Source organism: Condylura cristata, unplaced genomic scaffold (genome assembly GCF_000260355.1).
Source record: "Condylura cristata isolate star-nosed mole 26May11 unplaced genomic scaffold, ConCri1.0 scaffold00016, whole genome shotgun sequence".
Taxonomy (NCBI): Eukaryota; Metazoa; Chordata; class Mammalia; order Eulipotyphla; family Talpidae; genus Condylura; species Condylura cristata.
Genome location: NW_004567117.1, coordinates 4343634 through 4358765, shown reverse-complemented (window position 1 = coordinate 4358765; position 15132 = coordinate 4343634). Strand labels below are relative to the sequence as shown.

Sequence of the window (15132 nt, the reverse complement as noted above, 5' to 3'; positions counted from 1 at the left end):
TGAATGCTTGGTATTTTCAAGAGATTTTGAAAAAAAGATTTGCTTTATATGTTGTAATCTAACTTGGGCCACATCTCTTATATCTGGTTACCATACATAACATTAGAAAAATGTCTTTAATGATTTCCTACCCTGCCATTTTCTCCCTACTTTCTGATATAAAATTGAGATAGTAAATATAAAAACCTTTTAAAGTAAGGTTACTTTACTTTCTGATATAAAATTGAGGTAGTACTTTCTGATATAAAATTGAGATAATAAATATAAAAGCCTTTTAAAGTAATTTTTGTAGGGAATAATTAGATAAAATTGTTTTAAATGCAAGTTGAAATTCAGTAATTAGCCAGTGGAGCAAAAGGAAAATAGCAGTATAATGATAATCATGGCCACTTTGACATTAAGATTAAAGATTATAGATTTCTAGGTGATTTTCTCTCTATAATCTGAGAAAGGCGGAACATGTATTTTTTTCTTTTAAGATTCATTTATTAATGAATATAGAGCTAAGGTATAGGCCAGAGGTGCAGGGGTGGTGAGAAGATTCACCAGAGAGAATGGAGAGCAGAACAGGCCAACTGGCAAAGTACACTGCTGAGGGGAGCAGCAGGTGTCTGCCTCGCCATGTGGGTCACCTCTGGGATGGGGATAGAGTTCATGCTGAAGTGGCTTTAGCTTCTTAGTGCTGTGTTTTAACCTGCTGTGCCACCAGGGAGGGCCCAGACATGTATTTTTAATTTACTACCTGCACTAGAATTCCAAGAATAGCTTGATCTATGTTCATGAGTAAAAGGTAAATGTGAAGGTTTAGGACTGCTTAAGGAAGAAGTGTTTTTGCCTAATCCACAACTGAATAGCATCTTGGAGAATAGCCACCTTTGAGGTCAGTGTAGGATCATTGTTGCCTGCACTGAGAAGCAACATGCTAATGGAGCTAGGCCAATGACAGACTATAGCTCTTGACAGAGGTAATTCCACAACTCATTGTGAACATTCATAAGCATCAGGCTAACTCAGAGCTTGCATATTTCCCCTTTTTTAAAAAAGTAAGCCTTTTAAAGAAAGGACCATAAGAGACGGGCATATCTTCAATGGAGTGCATTGAATCAGGAACACAAATGTTAAATCATGGATTTCTCAAGATACACATAGATGTATAATTCTCTTAAAAGAATTTGCACTTAATCTTGAATGTGTATATTCAAAATGGCTAACATTATGAAATAATAAGCAAAACATAAGGTTATACATACAGTATAAATTACAAATTGATATGCCTAGAGGGAAAAAAGTCCAGAAGGAAATAATGCTAAAGATATTAGAAAGTGGTGATATACAGGAGGTAATAGAATACATGGAAGTAAGCCTCACTAATAATAAAAAAAATCAGTGACTTTTATACCTGTACGTGATTTATTGATTTATTGCTATTGATAAAAAGAATACATCTCTTGACTGGATTAAAAAGATGTAGTAAATGTACTCCACGCAGTGGAATATTACTCAGCAACCAAAAATAAACACATGCCTTTTGCAGCAACATGGATGGAGCTGGGAAAGGTCATACTTAAGTGAAATAAGCCAGAAGAAAAAGAAATATACCGGATGGTTTCACTCATAGCAGGAGTATAATGGGCCAGGCGAGAAAATAATAATAATAATGAACAGCTATATACCAGAGACATTTTATGGGGGTAGAGTGGGGAATGGGATCAGAAACAGTGGGGAGAAGGAAATAACATTGGACTATGGTGATGGCACATGGATGACTTGGTGATGGGAAGCTCATGAGTTATAACTGAGATGAAAAAATGCACAAAATGATGTAAAAATATTGTATTTTTAAAAATAATACATCTCTTATGCTATTCATTGGCATTTAATAAGAATTTGGAAAATACAGAAAGACTTGAAGAAAACAAGACACTTATAATTTCTCAGGCCCCAGTTTGCTAGACATACTGTTTTCATGTATTTCCCATTCTTTAAAGATACACAAAAACTGATATATATCTGTTTTGAAATAATAGGTACCAAAAAAAATTATTGTCAAATAATTGGAAGCAACCTGAAAATATGCACAGTAGAAGAATCAGTTTAAATGATTACCTATTAACTCAAATGTAATAGATAGTTCTTAAAATACAGTAATAAAATACAGCTTCAAAAGAAAGTGTCTTTAATCTGTTACATGAAAAAAAAAAGATGTATTTGAAATGCTATATATCGAGCTGCTTATTTAAATAAATTTTTTAAAAAGATTTATTTATTTGTACATACAGAACTGGGGTACAGGCCAGAGGCTCCGGGGTTGCCTTTTGCAGCAACATGGATGGATGGGAGTGGGGAGCATAACAGGCAGATGGACAAAGTATACTGCTAAGGGGAGCAGCGGGCGGGTCAGGAGAGGTCTGCCACGCCATGTGGTCACATCCGGGGCAGGCGGGAATCGAACCCATGCGGAAGTGGCTTCAGCTTCTCAGTGCAGTGCTTTAACCTGCTGTGCCACCAGGGAGGGCCAGTTTGTTTTTTGTTTTTTTTTTTTTTTAAGATTTATTTATTCGTACAGAATTGAGGTACAAGCCAGAGGTGCAAGAGCAATGAGAGGATTCACCAGAGACACAGTAGGGAGTAGAACAAGCAAATCAAGGAAGTACACTGCTGAGGGAAGCAGTGGGCGGGTCAAGAGAGGTCTGCCACACCATGTGGATCACCTCCAGGGCAGGGGATCAAACTCTGGGGTTCCAGCCAGTTTGCAGTGCTGCGTCCTAACCCATCGCATCAGCAGGGAGCGCCCTAAATAAATTATTTTTATGTCCTTAAATTCTGCTTGAAATTTCATACATCTTACATTGTAGGCTTCAGCCTGCTTTCTTTTCTAGTTTTCCTAAACAGACTAAGTGCACCCTTAGATATTATCAAGTACTTTTAACGTTTATTTATTTATGCATGTAAGAACTGGGATATAGGCCAGAGGTACAGGGGCTAGAGGGCAAGAGGATTCATCAGAGACAAGAGTGGGGAGCAGAACAGGCAGATTGACTAAAATACACTGATGAGGGAAGCAGCAGGTGGGTCTGGAGAGATCTGCTGTGCCATGTGGGTCACATCCCAGGCTAGGAATCGAACTCATGCTGCAGTGGCTGCAGATCACCTCATAGTGCTGTGCTTTAACCCATTGTACCACCAGAGAGGTCCCCAAATTGTATTTTAAGAAGCAGTACTGTCTTTTTAAAAATCTGTCACCTCTGGCTCCAAACACTTCATCTCTGGTAAGAAAGCAATAAAGATTCGTTCAAGATTAATTCCAATTTTAGAACTGAGGCTTTATGGGATATGCAAAGGGATTTCCCAATATCCAGTCAAAATAGTCAATCAGAAACATAAATAATAATACAGTTGTAGAGTAAGATTTTAAGAATTAAGAATTAAATCCTTGAACACTGCAAATGGAGAGAAGTCCTGAAGAACAAGTTATATACAAGATGTTAATAAGAAAATAACACCTGTTTTATATCCTGAATGGATTCATTTAATCAAAGTGCAAATTAAATACTGTTTGCATAGGTTTTCTTTTTGGCTATATAAAATCTGCAGTTTGATACTGTGGATTACATAGTTGATAAATAGTAGTTGGAGAACTACTACTATGTATAAGCTATGTAACTGCTATGTATAATGAGTTGTAAATCCAAAAATGTTCTTTTTATATCGTATCTCAGAAAAGCTGTGTCATTCATTGGCATTTTATAATATCTTAGAGTGTGATTACATCTCAAAAAAACAAAACTGATCTTCTAGAACACCTATAGGACTCAGTATCTTATATAGTATAGATATCCCAGATGTTTCTAAAATTTGGATTTTCACATGAAGAGACAGTTTGGGAGCTGGATTACTTTAAAGAAGGTTTACAATATAATAAAATGTTACCATTTTAATATATAGCATATGAAGTGTCAGTTTCTGTAATGAAACTTGAAACCTAGTTGGTCAGAGGTCTCAGTTTTCCTTCACATACTTAGTGACTACATGTGTGCAACAAACATTGCAACTAAGAAAAGATACCAACCTAGGAAGAAAAAAATACCAAATCTGGCAGTACTTTGACTGTACTTATACTAACAGGTGGGATACAATTACATTTTCATTTACTTAACATAAATTTTAATGTACTTAAAAATATGTAGGAATCGAGCCTACTGTTTTCTCCATTGTACTAAAGGAGATAACTGGCATCAAGTCTAAATCATAGACAAGAAAACTAAGGGGTACAACTTTTTTTTAAGTTTTATATACAGCTAACGCTTTTTTGTTTTGTTTTAAGTAGAAATCTATTTAATGAAATGCAAACGATGTTAAAATATTTGACATGGAAATATTCATTGTCTAAATTCAACATCTCAGATGAAGGCTACAAAAAAGTATGTCAAGTTTTTGTAAAAATAAAATGTGCATAGTGTAATGAAAAAGTCTTAAGGACATAAAATGTGAATATTTTCTTTTTTACTTTTCTGCATTTCTGTAGTATACACATATTAACCTGTATATTCTACTTGGTGGTTTTTTTTTTATGTAAGTTAATAGAATTTGAGGTCAGTAGAAAAATCCTCATTACTAAACATCAATTTGAACTGAATTTTATAAAAAATAATTTCAAGTTTTTTAAGTGCATATGCTCAAAGCCAAATCTCATCATTTGGTACAATTTTTGTTTGAGAATCAAATGATCATGTAAATAAGGATGCAAAAGGCCCCAAATGGCAGGAACACAAGTGAAAAAGTAACTGTAATCTTTGTTCTGTGGTTACTGTAGTATAAGAAAAAGTGACCAAAAACACTTTTATTTTAGTCTGTTAGAGAACACACTGCTCTTTTTCTGAGATAATTATGATTAACTTACAAAAGTGGGCATTTACAATGCATTTTCAAAGCATTTCCCTTTAATGGGAAACTTAGCTGCACAGAATCCAAACATTAAAAGGTTTAAAACAAATTTTCTATTTCGTTGTCATCATAAGACAAAACAGAATCTAGCATAAGTCAAGGAAATCCATTCATACTCCCAGTCCTTCTCCAGAAACCAGCAGTGTTAATATTATTTCCATTTAGCAGAATCTAATGTAACTTAGTAATTCTTCCTTCTGGCATTTCAAACTCAGTGACATCTTCCAATACCATATTGACAAAGTCATCAAATCCTAGAAGCATACCAACAATTTCTTTCTCGTTTCATCACAGTGTGAATTCTTGATCTTGCACATTTTGTCCACGAGCTCTCCTTTGTAGAAATTAACATGACTGTGATTTTATACTATTTTAGATTATTTGATTAGCACATTAGATGCTAAGCTCTGTGAGAGCCACAAGGGTTGTTTTTTCCGCATCACTGTGTCCATAATGGACTAAAAGAAGCAGCTGAACAAGTTAGTGGTAGCATTAGCTGCCGTGGCTATGCTGAAAGTGGCCCACAGTTTAGGTTTTAATTCTCATGTACTTGAAGGATATATTTTTATTCTGACATTTTTAACCAATAGTCATGTTTTGCATAATCAAACTGCTTTTGCTTTTATTTAGGTTTATTGTCCTTTGTGCATATAGTTTTGAAACATATAGGACATTTTGTGATGTTAGTTAAACCCTTTAATGTTAGTAGTTCTTAATCTTTTTTTGTGTGTTGAAGAATTTGAAAGTTAATCTCTTTCTAGAAAAAAATGTACACTCTGAAAGTTTTGCATGACAGTTTAGTAACCAGTGTTTCCTCTTGGTCCCATGGGTTTTAAAATTCTGTTTTACATCATACTTTCATACATTTTTTGATAACATGTATTGTGTGTACTTTGTGTGCTTTTAAAGGTCAAAGCATATGATCCTGTAACAGCTTTTCCACAACACTATACCTGAGTTCTTTAGATATTCCTACTACTATATATAAATCTGAAATTTTTCCTGAATTGTTTGAAATATTAACTGTATACACTCTCAGTCTTATTTCTCACAATTGTCTTTTAGCCAAAAATGAATTTTCTTTCTAATTCTAGATTCTGAAGAGGCTCAGTCTGTAAATCCTTCAAGTATTGATGAAAATATTGACTCTGAGACAGAGAAAGACTCTCTCATTTGTGAAAGTAAACAAATAATCCCTAGTAAAGCACCTCTTCCATCTGCCCTTGATGAGTATGAGTTTAAAGATGATGATGATGAAGAAATAAATAAAATGATTGATGACAGGCATATTCTTAGGAAAGAGACACGAAAAGAAAATGAATCTGAAGTAGAAAAGAATAATTTATTTGCAAAACAGGAAAAAACTTTCTATCCTAAATCATTTAAAAGTAAAAAACAAAAGCCATCTAGGGTTTTGTATTCAAGTTCTGAAAGTTCTGATGAAGAGATTCTTCAAAGTAAAAAGGTTTCTGCTCAATGTTCTGTCCCTGAAACATCAAATTCTGAGCTACAAGCCAAAAAGGAATATGGAGTCTCTAATGAGCACAAACAAAAAGGCAAAGTTAAAAGAAAATTAAAGAATCAGAACAAAAATAAAGAGAACCAAGAGCTAAAGCAAGAAAAAGAGGGGAAAGAAAACACCAGAGTAACAAACTTGACAGTTAACACTGCACTAGATTGTTCAGAAAAGACCAGAGAGGAGGGGAATTTTAGGAAATCTTTTAGCCCAAAAGATGATACTTCATTACATTTATTTCATATTCCCACTGGTAAATCTCCCAAACATTCTTGTGGATTAAGTGAAAAGCAATCAACACCACTAAAACAAGAACATACCAAAACATGTTTATCACCAGGTAGTTCTGAAATGTCATTACAGCCTGAGCTTGTTCGGTATGAAAATACAGAATCTGAATTCTTGCCAGAAAGTTCAAGTGTAAAATCTTGTAAGCATAAAGAAAAAAACAAACATCAGAAAGATTTTCATTTAGAGTTTGGTGAAAAATCAAATGCCAAAGTAAAAGATGAAGATCATAGCCCAACATTTGAAAATTCTGATTGCACACTGAAAAAAATGGACAAAGAGGGTAAAACATTAAAAAAGCATAAATTGAAACATAAAGAGAGGGAAAAGGAAAAGCATAAAAAAGAAATTGAAAGTGAAAAGGAAAAATACAAAAATAGAGATGGTGCTAAAGAGCTGCAGCGGAGTGTGGAATTTGATAGGGAATTTTGGAAAGAGAATTTTTTTAAAAGTGATGAAACTGAAGATCTATTTTTAAATATGGAGCACGAGTCCCTAACATTAGAAAAAAAATCTAAGTTGGAAAAAAACACAAAAGATGATAAGTCAACCAAGGAAAAGCATGTCTCCAAAGAGAGAAACTTAAAAGAAGAACGAGAAAAAATAAAAAAGGAAAGTGAGAAATCTTGTAGGGAGGAAAAAATAAAGGATTTAAAAGAAGAAAGAGAAAATGTGCCTATTGATAAAGAAACAGAACTCAGTTCTTTAAGTGCCAGTGAAGAATCTATGGGGTTACATTCAATAGAAAAGGAAATCGAAATTGAAAAGCATATAAAAGAAAGTAAGGAAAAACCTGAGAAACGATTTCAAATTAAAGAAAAGGACATTGAGAAAACTGAAAGAAGAAATTCTGAAAAAGAGAAAAGGATAAAACATGAGCATAAGTCAGAGAAAGACAAATTAGATCTTAGTGAATGTGACAGAATAAAAGAAAAAGATAAGTTATATTCACATCACACAGAGAAATGCCATAAAGAAGGCGAGAAAATAAAAAGTACTACTACTGTTAAAAAAACTGATGACAGAGAGAAAAATAGAGAAAAAGTGGATAGAAAACATGACAAAGAAAAACTTGAAAAAGAAAGGCATCCAGCAGAAAGCAAGGAAAAGCACTTGATGGAAAAGAAAAATAAACAATCAGATAATAGTGATTATATTAAATCAGAAAAAAATAAAAATAAAGACCGGGAGTTGGATAAAAAAGAAAAATCTAAAGATAAAGAAAGTGTTAATGTAGCTAATTCCAAACACTTCCAGGAAGAGAAGAAGTCAAGTATAGCAGATAATAGTAAAGCTCAACATGAAAAAAATCTCTCTCTCAAAGAAAAAATAAAAGATGAACCTTTGAAAACACCAGACGGGAAAGAAAAAGATAAAAAAGATAAAGATATAGACAGATACAAAGAACGAGACAAACACAAGGATAAAGTTCAACTAAATAGTTTACTCAAACTAAAATCTGAAACTGATAAGCCTAAACCTAAGTCATCACCAGCGTCAAAAGATACTAGACCTAAAGAAAAGAGGTTAGTGAATGATGATTTAATGCAGACAAGTTTTGAACGAATGCTAAGCCTTAAAGACCTAGAAATAGAGCAGTGGCACAAAAAGCACAAGGAGAAAATTAAGCAAAAAGAAAAGGAACGGTTGAGAAATCGTAATTGTTTAGAACTTAAAGGAAAGGATAAAGAAAAAACAAAGCATACCCCAGCTGAGTCCAAAAATAAAGAACTTACTAGATCAAAGAGTTCAGAGTTGAGTGACTCTTTTATCAAGGAGAAACAATCTAAAGATGCTGTAAGTAACAGATCACAGTCTATTGACACCAAAAATACGAATTTAGGCAAGCCATCCTTTGTTTCAGATAATAATTTAAACAGGTCTCCTAGATCAGAAAGTGAAAAGCTAGGACTCAGCTCCAGATCTGTATCCCTGATATCGGTTGCTAGCTCAGAAGATTCTTGCCACACCACAGTCACAACTCCAAGGCCTCCAGTTGAGTATGATTCTGACTTTATGTTAGAGGGTTCAGATTCCCAAATGTCCTTTTCCCAGTCACCTTTTTTGCCAGTTGCCAAGTCTCCTGCCCTACATGAAAGGGAATTGGATAACCTGACTGAATTGCCAGAGCGAATTAAACCACCTTATACTAACAGACTTCCAGCATCCCATCTCCGATCATCTTCTGTAGAAGATGTAAAACTAATTATAAATGAAGGAAGACCTGTAGAAGTTCGAAGATGTAGCATGCCATCTGTCATTTGTGAACATACAAAGTTCCAAACGATATCAGAAGAAAGCAATCAAGGTGGCTTAGTTGTGCCAAGAGAAATTTGTCCTTCTCCCAAACCTGAGGTATTCTCAGATGTGCCTGAAAAAGAACTTTCAAATGTATCTAACATACATTCCAGTTTTGCAGCATCTCCTACTAGATCTGTAAATAACAAATATATTTCAACTGATACGAATGTTATCAAGAGTACTGCTCCAATGGGTACTTTAATGGACAGTCCAGTGCATTTAGAATCATCTAACCAGGTTGGTGTGATCCAAAGTAAATCATGGGAGATGTCTGTTGATAGATTGGAGCCATTCAATAACAATGACTTTATCTGCCCCAATTCTAGTACACTTGATCAAGATTCTTCTGTGCCGAGTTTTTGTAGTTCTGAAAACACAATATTGAAAGAACAAAATAATGATTTTTTATCCCTACACCAGACTGAACTGCCAGGAAACTCTTGTACTCAGGATCCAGTGTCCTTTCTGCCTTCACAGCAACCTTGCTCATTCCACAGCCAGTCACTTTCAGATGCTGAATCTATTCCTAAACATATGTCTTTGTCATATGTTGGCAATCAAGAGCCAGGTATTTTACAACAAAAAAATGCAGTTCAAATTATCAGTTCTGTTTTAGATACTGATAGTGAATCTACAAAAGACATGGAAAATACTTTTGTCCTAACAGATGTTCAAAAGACAGATGCCTTTGTCCCAGGGTACTCTGAGAGTACTGTTCACGAACCATCACCAGGTAATTTTGAGAAGTTTGAGAAGGCTAATACTTTGCCTCTGTTACCATCAGAAAAGGACTTTAATGGAAGTGATGCTTCTTCCCAGCTTAATAATACACATTATACATTTAGCAAATTAATGTATAAGTCTTCCAGTGGCCATGAGGTTGACAATAGCAATTCTGATATTCAGGTTATTTTACATGAAAAAGAAAAACTAGAGAATTTGGTTTTAACTCATTTGAATAAGTGTGATTCTGATTTATGTGAAATGAGTGCAGGGATGCCAAAAGGAAACCTAAATGAACAAGATAATCCAAAACATTGTCCTGAGAGTGAAAAGTGTTTGCTTTCCCTTGAAGATGAAGAATCACAACAAAGCACTTTATCAAGTTTGGAAACTCATTCACAGCAGTCAGCTCAACCAGAAATCCACAAATATGGTCAGTTAGTTAAAATAGAATTAGAAGAAAATGTTGAGGATGATAAAACTGAAAACCAAATCCCTCAAAGGACGACTCGAAACAAAGCAAATGCCATGACAAGCCAAAGCAAACAGGTTCTTGCTAGCTGTACGCTGTTACCAGACAAAGACAGTGAATCTTCCCCTCCTAGAGCAAGAATAAGATTAACTGAAGAAGATGATCCTCAAATTCACCATCCTCGTAAAAGAAAAGTGTCACGTGTACCTCAGCCTGTGCAAGTAAATCCTTCTTTACTACAAGCTAAAGAGAAAACTCAGCAGTCTCTGGCAGCCATTGTAGATTCTCTGAAACTAGATGAGATTCAGCCATATAGCTCAGAAAGAGCAAATCCATATTTTGAATACTTGCACATAAGGAAAAAAATTGAAGAAAAGCGCAAATTATTGTGTAGTGTTATTCCTCAAGCTCCTCAGTATTATGATGAATATGTGACATTTAATGGATCGTATCTCCTTGATGGAAACCCCTTAAGCAAGATATGCATTCCCACAGTAAGTAAAATCACTTGATCAACATCTACAATAGAAATATATAAATATTATATTGTATTTAATCTTAATTCAAATATTGTTTCAAGATAGCATAGAGGAATTTTTCAGATATTCTGTGTAAACATTATACTAAGAAAATTTGAAATCTGGTTTTGCTCACACAGTATATTTAGGTTCACAAAGCTGCATTTTAGTAAGACATGCCTATCTTTTTTGAACAATAATGATATATACCATTTTATTTTTCCTTATTTGCTTTCTCTTTTGTCTCAGAAGGTTGTGTTCTTTCTTTGAAGGTTAATGTGTTTACATATGTTTTTGGTCCCATTCCTTCCTGTGTTCTCTGAAATTTCTCTTTATAAAACACACTTTGCTAGTGTACTTTTTCAGTCTTTCCCTCTCCATTAACCTTTACTGACCCAATCCAAACATGTTGGCCTCGTTTATTCTAGAGGGAAAGAAGTACCTTAACTGTTAATTCATTAGGTTCACCTCTTTCCTTTACTCTCACTCTTGGAGAATAGTTTATCATTTAGCCATTATGCATTGCTAGAGTTTACCAGAGTTCTAAATTGCCAGATTGTCTTTTTTTTTTTCCCCAAGCTTGATTTCTGTGACACTGATACTGTGATCATCTTGATCTTCATAAAATCCTCCCCTTTCTGGTCTTTCATTTGGTGCCTTCCTCTGGTTCATTTGCCTCATTGACTAGTCTTCTGTCTCATTGAATGACTCTTTTAGCCACCCTTTAACTATCAGAGTTCCCAAGGAATCAATCTTTAGTCACTGTTTTGTCAATGTAATCTTACCTATTTCTGTGGTGCATCCTTCTGCTATGTGCCAGTTCCAAAAACTTCATTGTTTAGTTCTATTACCTCTGTTTGCCTCCAGAATCAAAATATAGGTGCCTCATAATTATCACCTAGATGACATCTCACTTCTGTGTGACCGGTTTGTTGGGAAGAGCTATCAGGAGTAATACCTATAAGTATATGAAGGAAATAAAATGGGACAGAGCAAGAAGTTGAACTGAAATGTACTTGCAGTAGTGACCGCAACTGAACATACAGAAGCTCTGAAGTGGAATTGTATTTCTGATAGGTAGCCTACATTCAAGACAGGACAAGTCCTTGTACATTTCTGGAGAGGAACTTATGTGAGAGCTGTTAGCCACCAATACTCACAGGAACTGGGGGATGAGTCCCTCACTCCTGAATGGGAAGTCTAACTGTAAATCACAACCAAAAGAACAATTTACTTCTCCTTCAAACCTTTTTTCATTGATATTAGCACCAAAATAGGAACCAACAAATTGAATTGTTCTGCTTTAGTGCTTTCTCCAAAATCGGTCTTCTACCACTGCCTTGGCTTAAGGCTTTCATTTCTGTTTCCTTCTAATCTCTTCATACAGGAGCATTCTTTTTCATTGTTAAATTTATATCCTTTTAAAAACAATAAAAAGCCATTTCCCTTTTAATATCTCAGCTTTGATTATCTCACTTTCCATTGTATACACATTAAAAATTTATATTTAAGCATAGTGTAATAATTCATTCCCTACTCTGACCCCATTGTCTCCTCCAGCTTCATTTTCTCACTACTACTTCCAAACTTACCCAGTACTTAAACTGAACTCCTCTTCTGTGAAAACATCTTACTACTTGGTCCTTTTGTGGTGTTATTCCCTCTACCAAAAATGTTCTCTTCAGTCCCCCTTTCTGTCTTTCACATTGGCTGTTTTCTGGCTTTGATGTCACATCTGTGGGAGCATGATTGCTTGTGTCTTCCTGATGTCGCCCCTGTGATACGTAGTTAGCTATTTACATATCTGCCTTTGCCTCTGGCTATAGTCTGATTAAGGATTAGAATAGAATTGATATTTTGTAAAATGAGTTGCAAATTTATCTTCTACCCTGAATATATTGTTGCATTTCTGCTCCTGAATGTTCTACAGTATCCTTAAAATCAGTATGTCCAGGGCCCTCCCTGGTGGCACAGTGGATTAAGAAGCTAAAAGAAGCTAAAGCCACTTCAGCATGAGTTTGATCCCCATCCTGGAGGTGACCCACATATGTCTCTGGTGAATCATCTCACCATCCCTGCACCTCTGGCCTGTACCCCAGTTCTGTATGCATAAATAAATAAATCTTTTTTAAAAAAGTCAGTATGTCCAGGGGCCTCCCTGATTGTGCAGGGGTTAAAGACGCAGCACTGTCAAGCTTTGCCGCACACCACTGCTATATGAGTGCAATCCCCAGCTGGCCAGGGAGCTACCCCACATGGTACAGCAGACCTCTCCTGTCTCGCACAGTGCTTCCCTCAACAGTGTCAACAGTGTATTTCAGGGATCTACCTGTTCTATTCTGCATTCTGTCACTGGTGAATCCTCTCACTCCCTCTACCACTGACCTGTGCCCCAGTTCTTGTACACATAAATAATATATCTTTAAAAAAAAATCAGTGTGTCCAATAGTAAACTCACTTACCTTATCTCAGTTTTCTTATTCAAATGTGTTTTCTTTTTTTGATTTCTATGCTTCAGTTACTGTAGTTACTATATGATTTTTCAGCCTCTATCCCCATATCACAGCAGCCACTGTCATGTTGATTAATCTCACTTCCTTTTTTACCTTCTCTTTCTCTCTCCATATCTAGGCAAGGACCTCACAAGCTCCTTAAACTTTATTCATGTTTGTGAATATTGCCTAACCAAATATTCCAAATATGTATAGATAAATGACTCATAATAAACATTGTGCTAATGAATATCAGAAATGTGCAAAATGATATTGTGAACTGCTACCGTAGCTTCTAGTCTAATCTGTCAGTGTAGTTTTATATTGTTTGGGTTCCTTCTATAAAACATATCTCATTGTGTGACTATCCAGCTAAATATCTTCAGAAACTTCCAGTTTTCCATAGACCGCAGTGCCCATTCATTTTTCCTTATTTTTCTAGATTTGGCTATAGTTGCTGCCTTACTAGGCATGGTGGTCATCAGGCTTTCTGTGCTGTTTCACATCTTGTCTTTGCACATACTCCATCTTCCAAAACCTGAGAGATGAAAAAGAGGAAAGATGGTTCTTTAGTCCGATATCCATAGAATATACTTCATTATCAGTGCTTTTTTAATATTAAAAGACAATTATTTATATTGATCTGATCCTAATACATAGCATTGGTAGATTTGAAAGACTTGTAAATAGATTTATTGTCCTTTCAAATTCTTTCAGCAAATTAATTAATGACTCAAAGAATATAAAACTAATCATTTTTTGTTTCCTCCTTTTTGAAAGGTAAATGATCTAAACTGAAATATGTTGTATCATAACATGTGATTTGGATAACCCTAAAGAACACAAATTATAAACTAGAATTTGTATAAATTATTTCACTAAAAATACTTTCTGTACTAAATAGGTTAGATTGTCTTAGCACTATCTGCCTATTGAGAGATTGAGATAGCAATATGGCTATATAGTGTAACATATAATAATGTGTGTAAGTTATTTGTGCTTATGTGAACTATTTTATTCCTGCAAAAAGGATATAATGCATATTTAATTTCCTTGCCACAACTAAGGATGGAAAGCTTTGACCTTAATCGGTTGCATTAAATACTTTCTCAAAAGGGGCTATATAAGCAGAGCTAAGAACTATTTCTGGAACTAATAGGGAGTTTGTTTGTTTAATGAAAGTCACAGAGGTAGATACAGCATAATTAGTAGAGTAAGAGCTGATTTACAGTTAGCATGCACATGAGCTTGTCTAGGTTTCCCTAAAACCCAGCTTTTTGATCATGGAATAATTGACTTTGGTCTCTCTTTTCACATTTGTAAGACAATAATCCCTACTCTGTCAAAACAGGTTGAAATAGTATTTGCCGTAGCATATTAAAAACTCTAGTTCAGATGTCATACGTATTTAAGATGTTACTGTTACTTCATTCAGCTCAAACAACTCTAAGATTCAGATTTACTAGAACTAATATGCAAACACTTCCCACCTTTTGCTTTTAAAAGACTGTTTTTGAGTTACTGGGCAGAAATATGTTTAAAACTTAATTTCAGGGCCCTCCCTGGTGGTGCAGCAGGTTAAAGCACAGCACTAAGAAGCTTAAAGCCACGTCAGTATGAGTTCAATCCCCTCTGCGGAGGTGATCTGCATAGCGTGGCTGACCTCTCCTGACCCACCCACTGCTCCCCTCAACAGTGTACTTCGTCAGTAGGCATGTTCTGCTCCCCCTCTGTCTCTGGTGAATCCTCTCACCGCACCTGTGTCTCTGGCCTATACCCCAGTTCTGTATGCATAAATAAATAAATCTTAAAAAAAAAAAAACTTAATTTCAAAGATAATGTAGACCAAAACAATATAAATCACCTTGATAATTTTTG

At 35.1% G+C, this 15132-nt stretch overlaps 1 protein-coding gene across 3 annotated transcripts in view; it reads left to right on the top strand.

The window, feature by feature from the left end:
* The window catches only part of ANKRD12 (ankyrin repeat domain 12), a 110082-nt gene that overhangs the window by 81050 nt on the left and 13900 nt on the right, over positions 1–15132 (top strand). For all 3 annotated transcript variants that reach the window (XM_004683744.2, XM_004683743.2, XM_012725875.1), the window contains one exon: positions 6039–10738. In XM_004683744.2, coding sequence (XP_004683801.1) covers positions 6039–10738 — 4700 coding nt within the window. The remainder of the gene's footprint in view (positions 1–6038; positions 10739–15132) is intronic.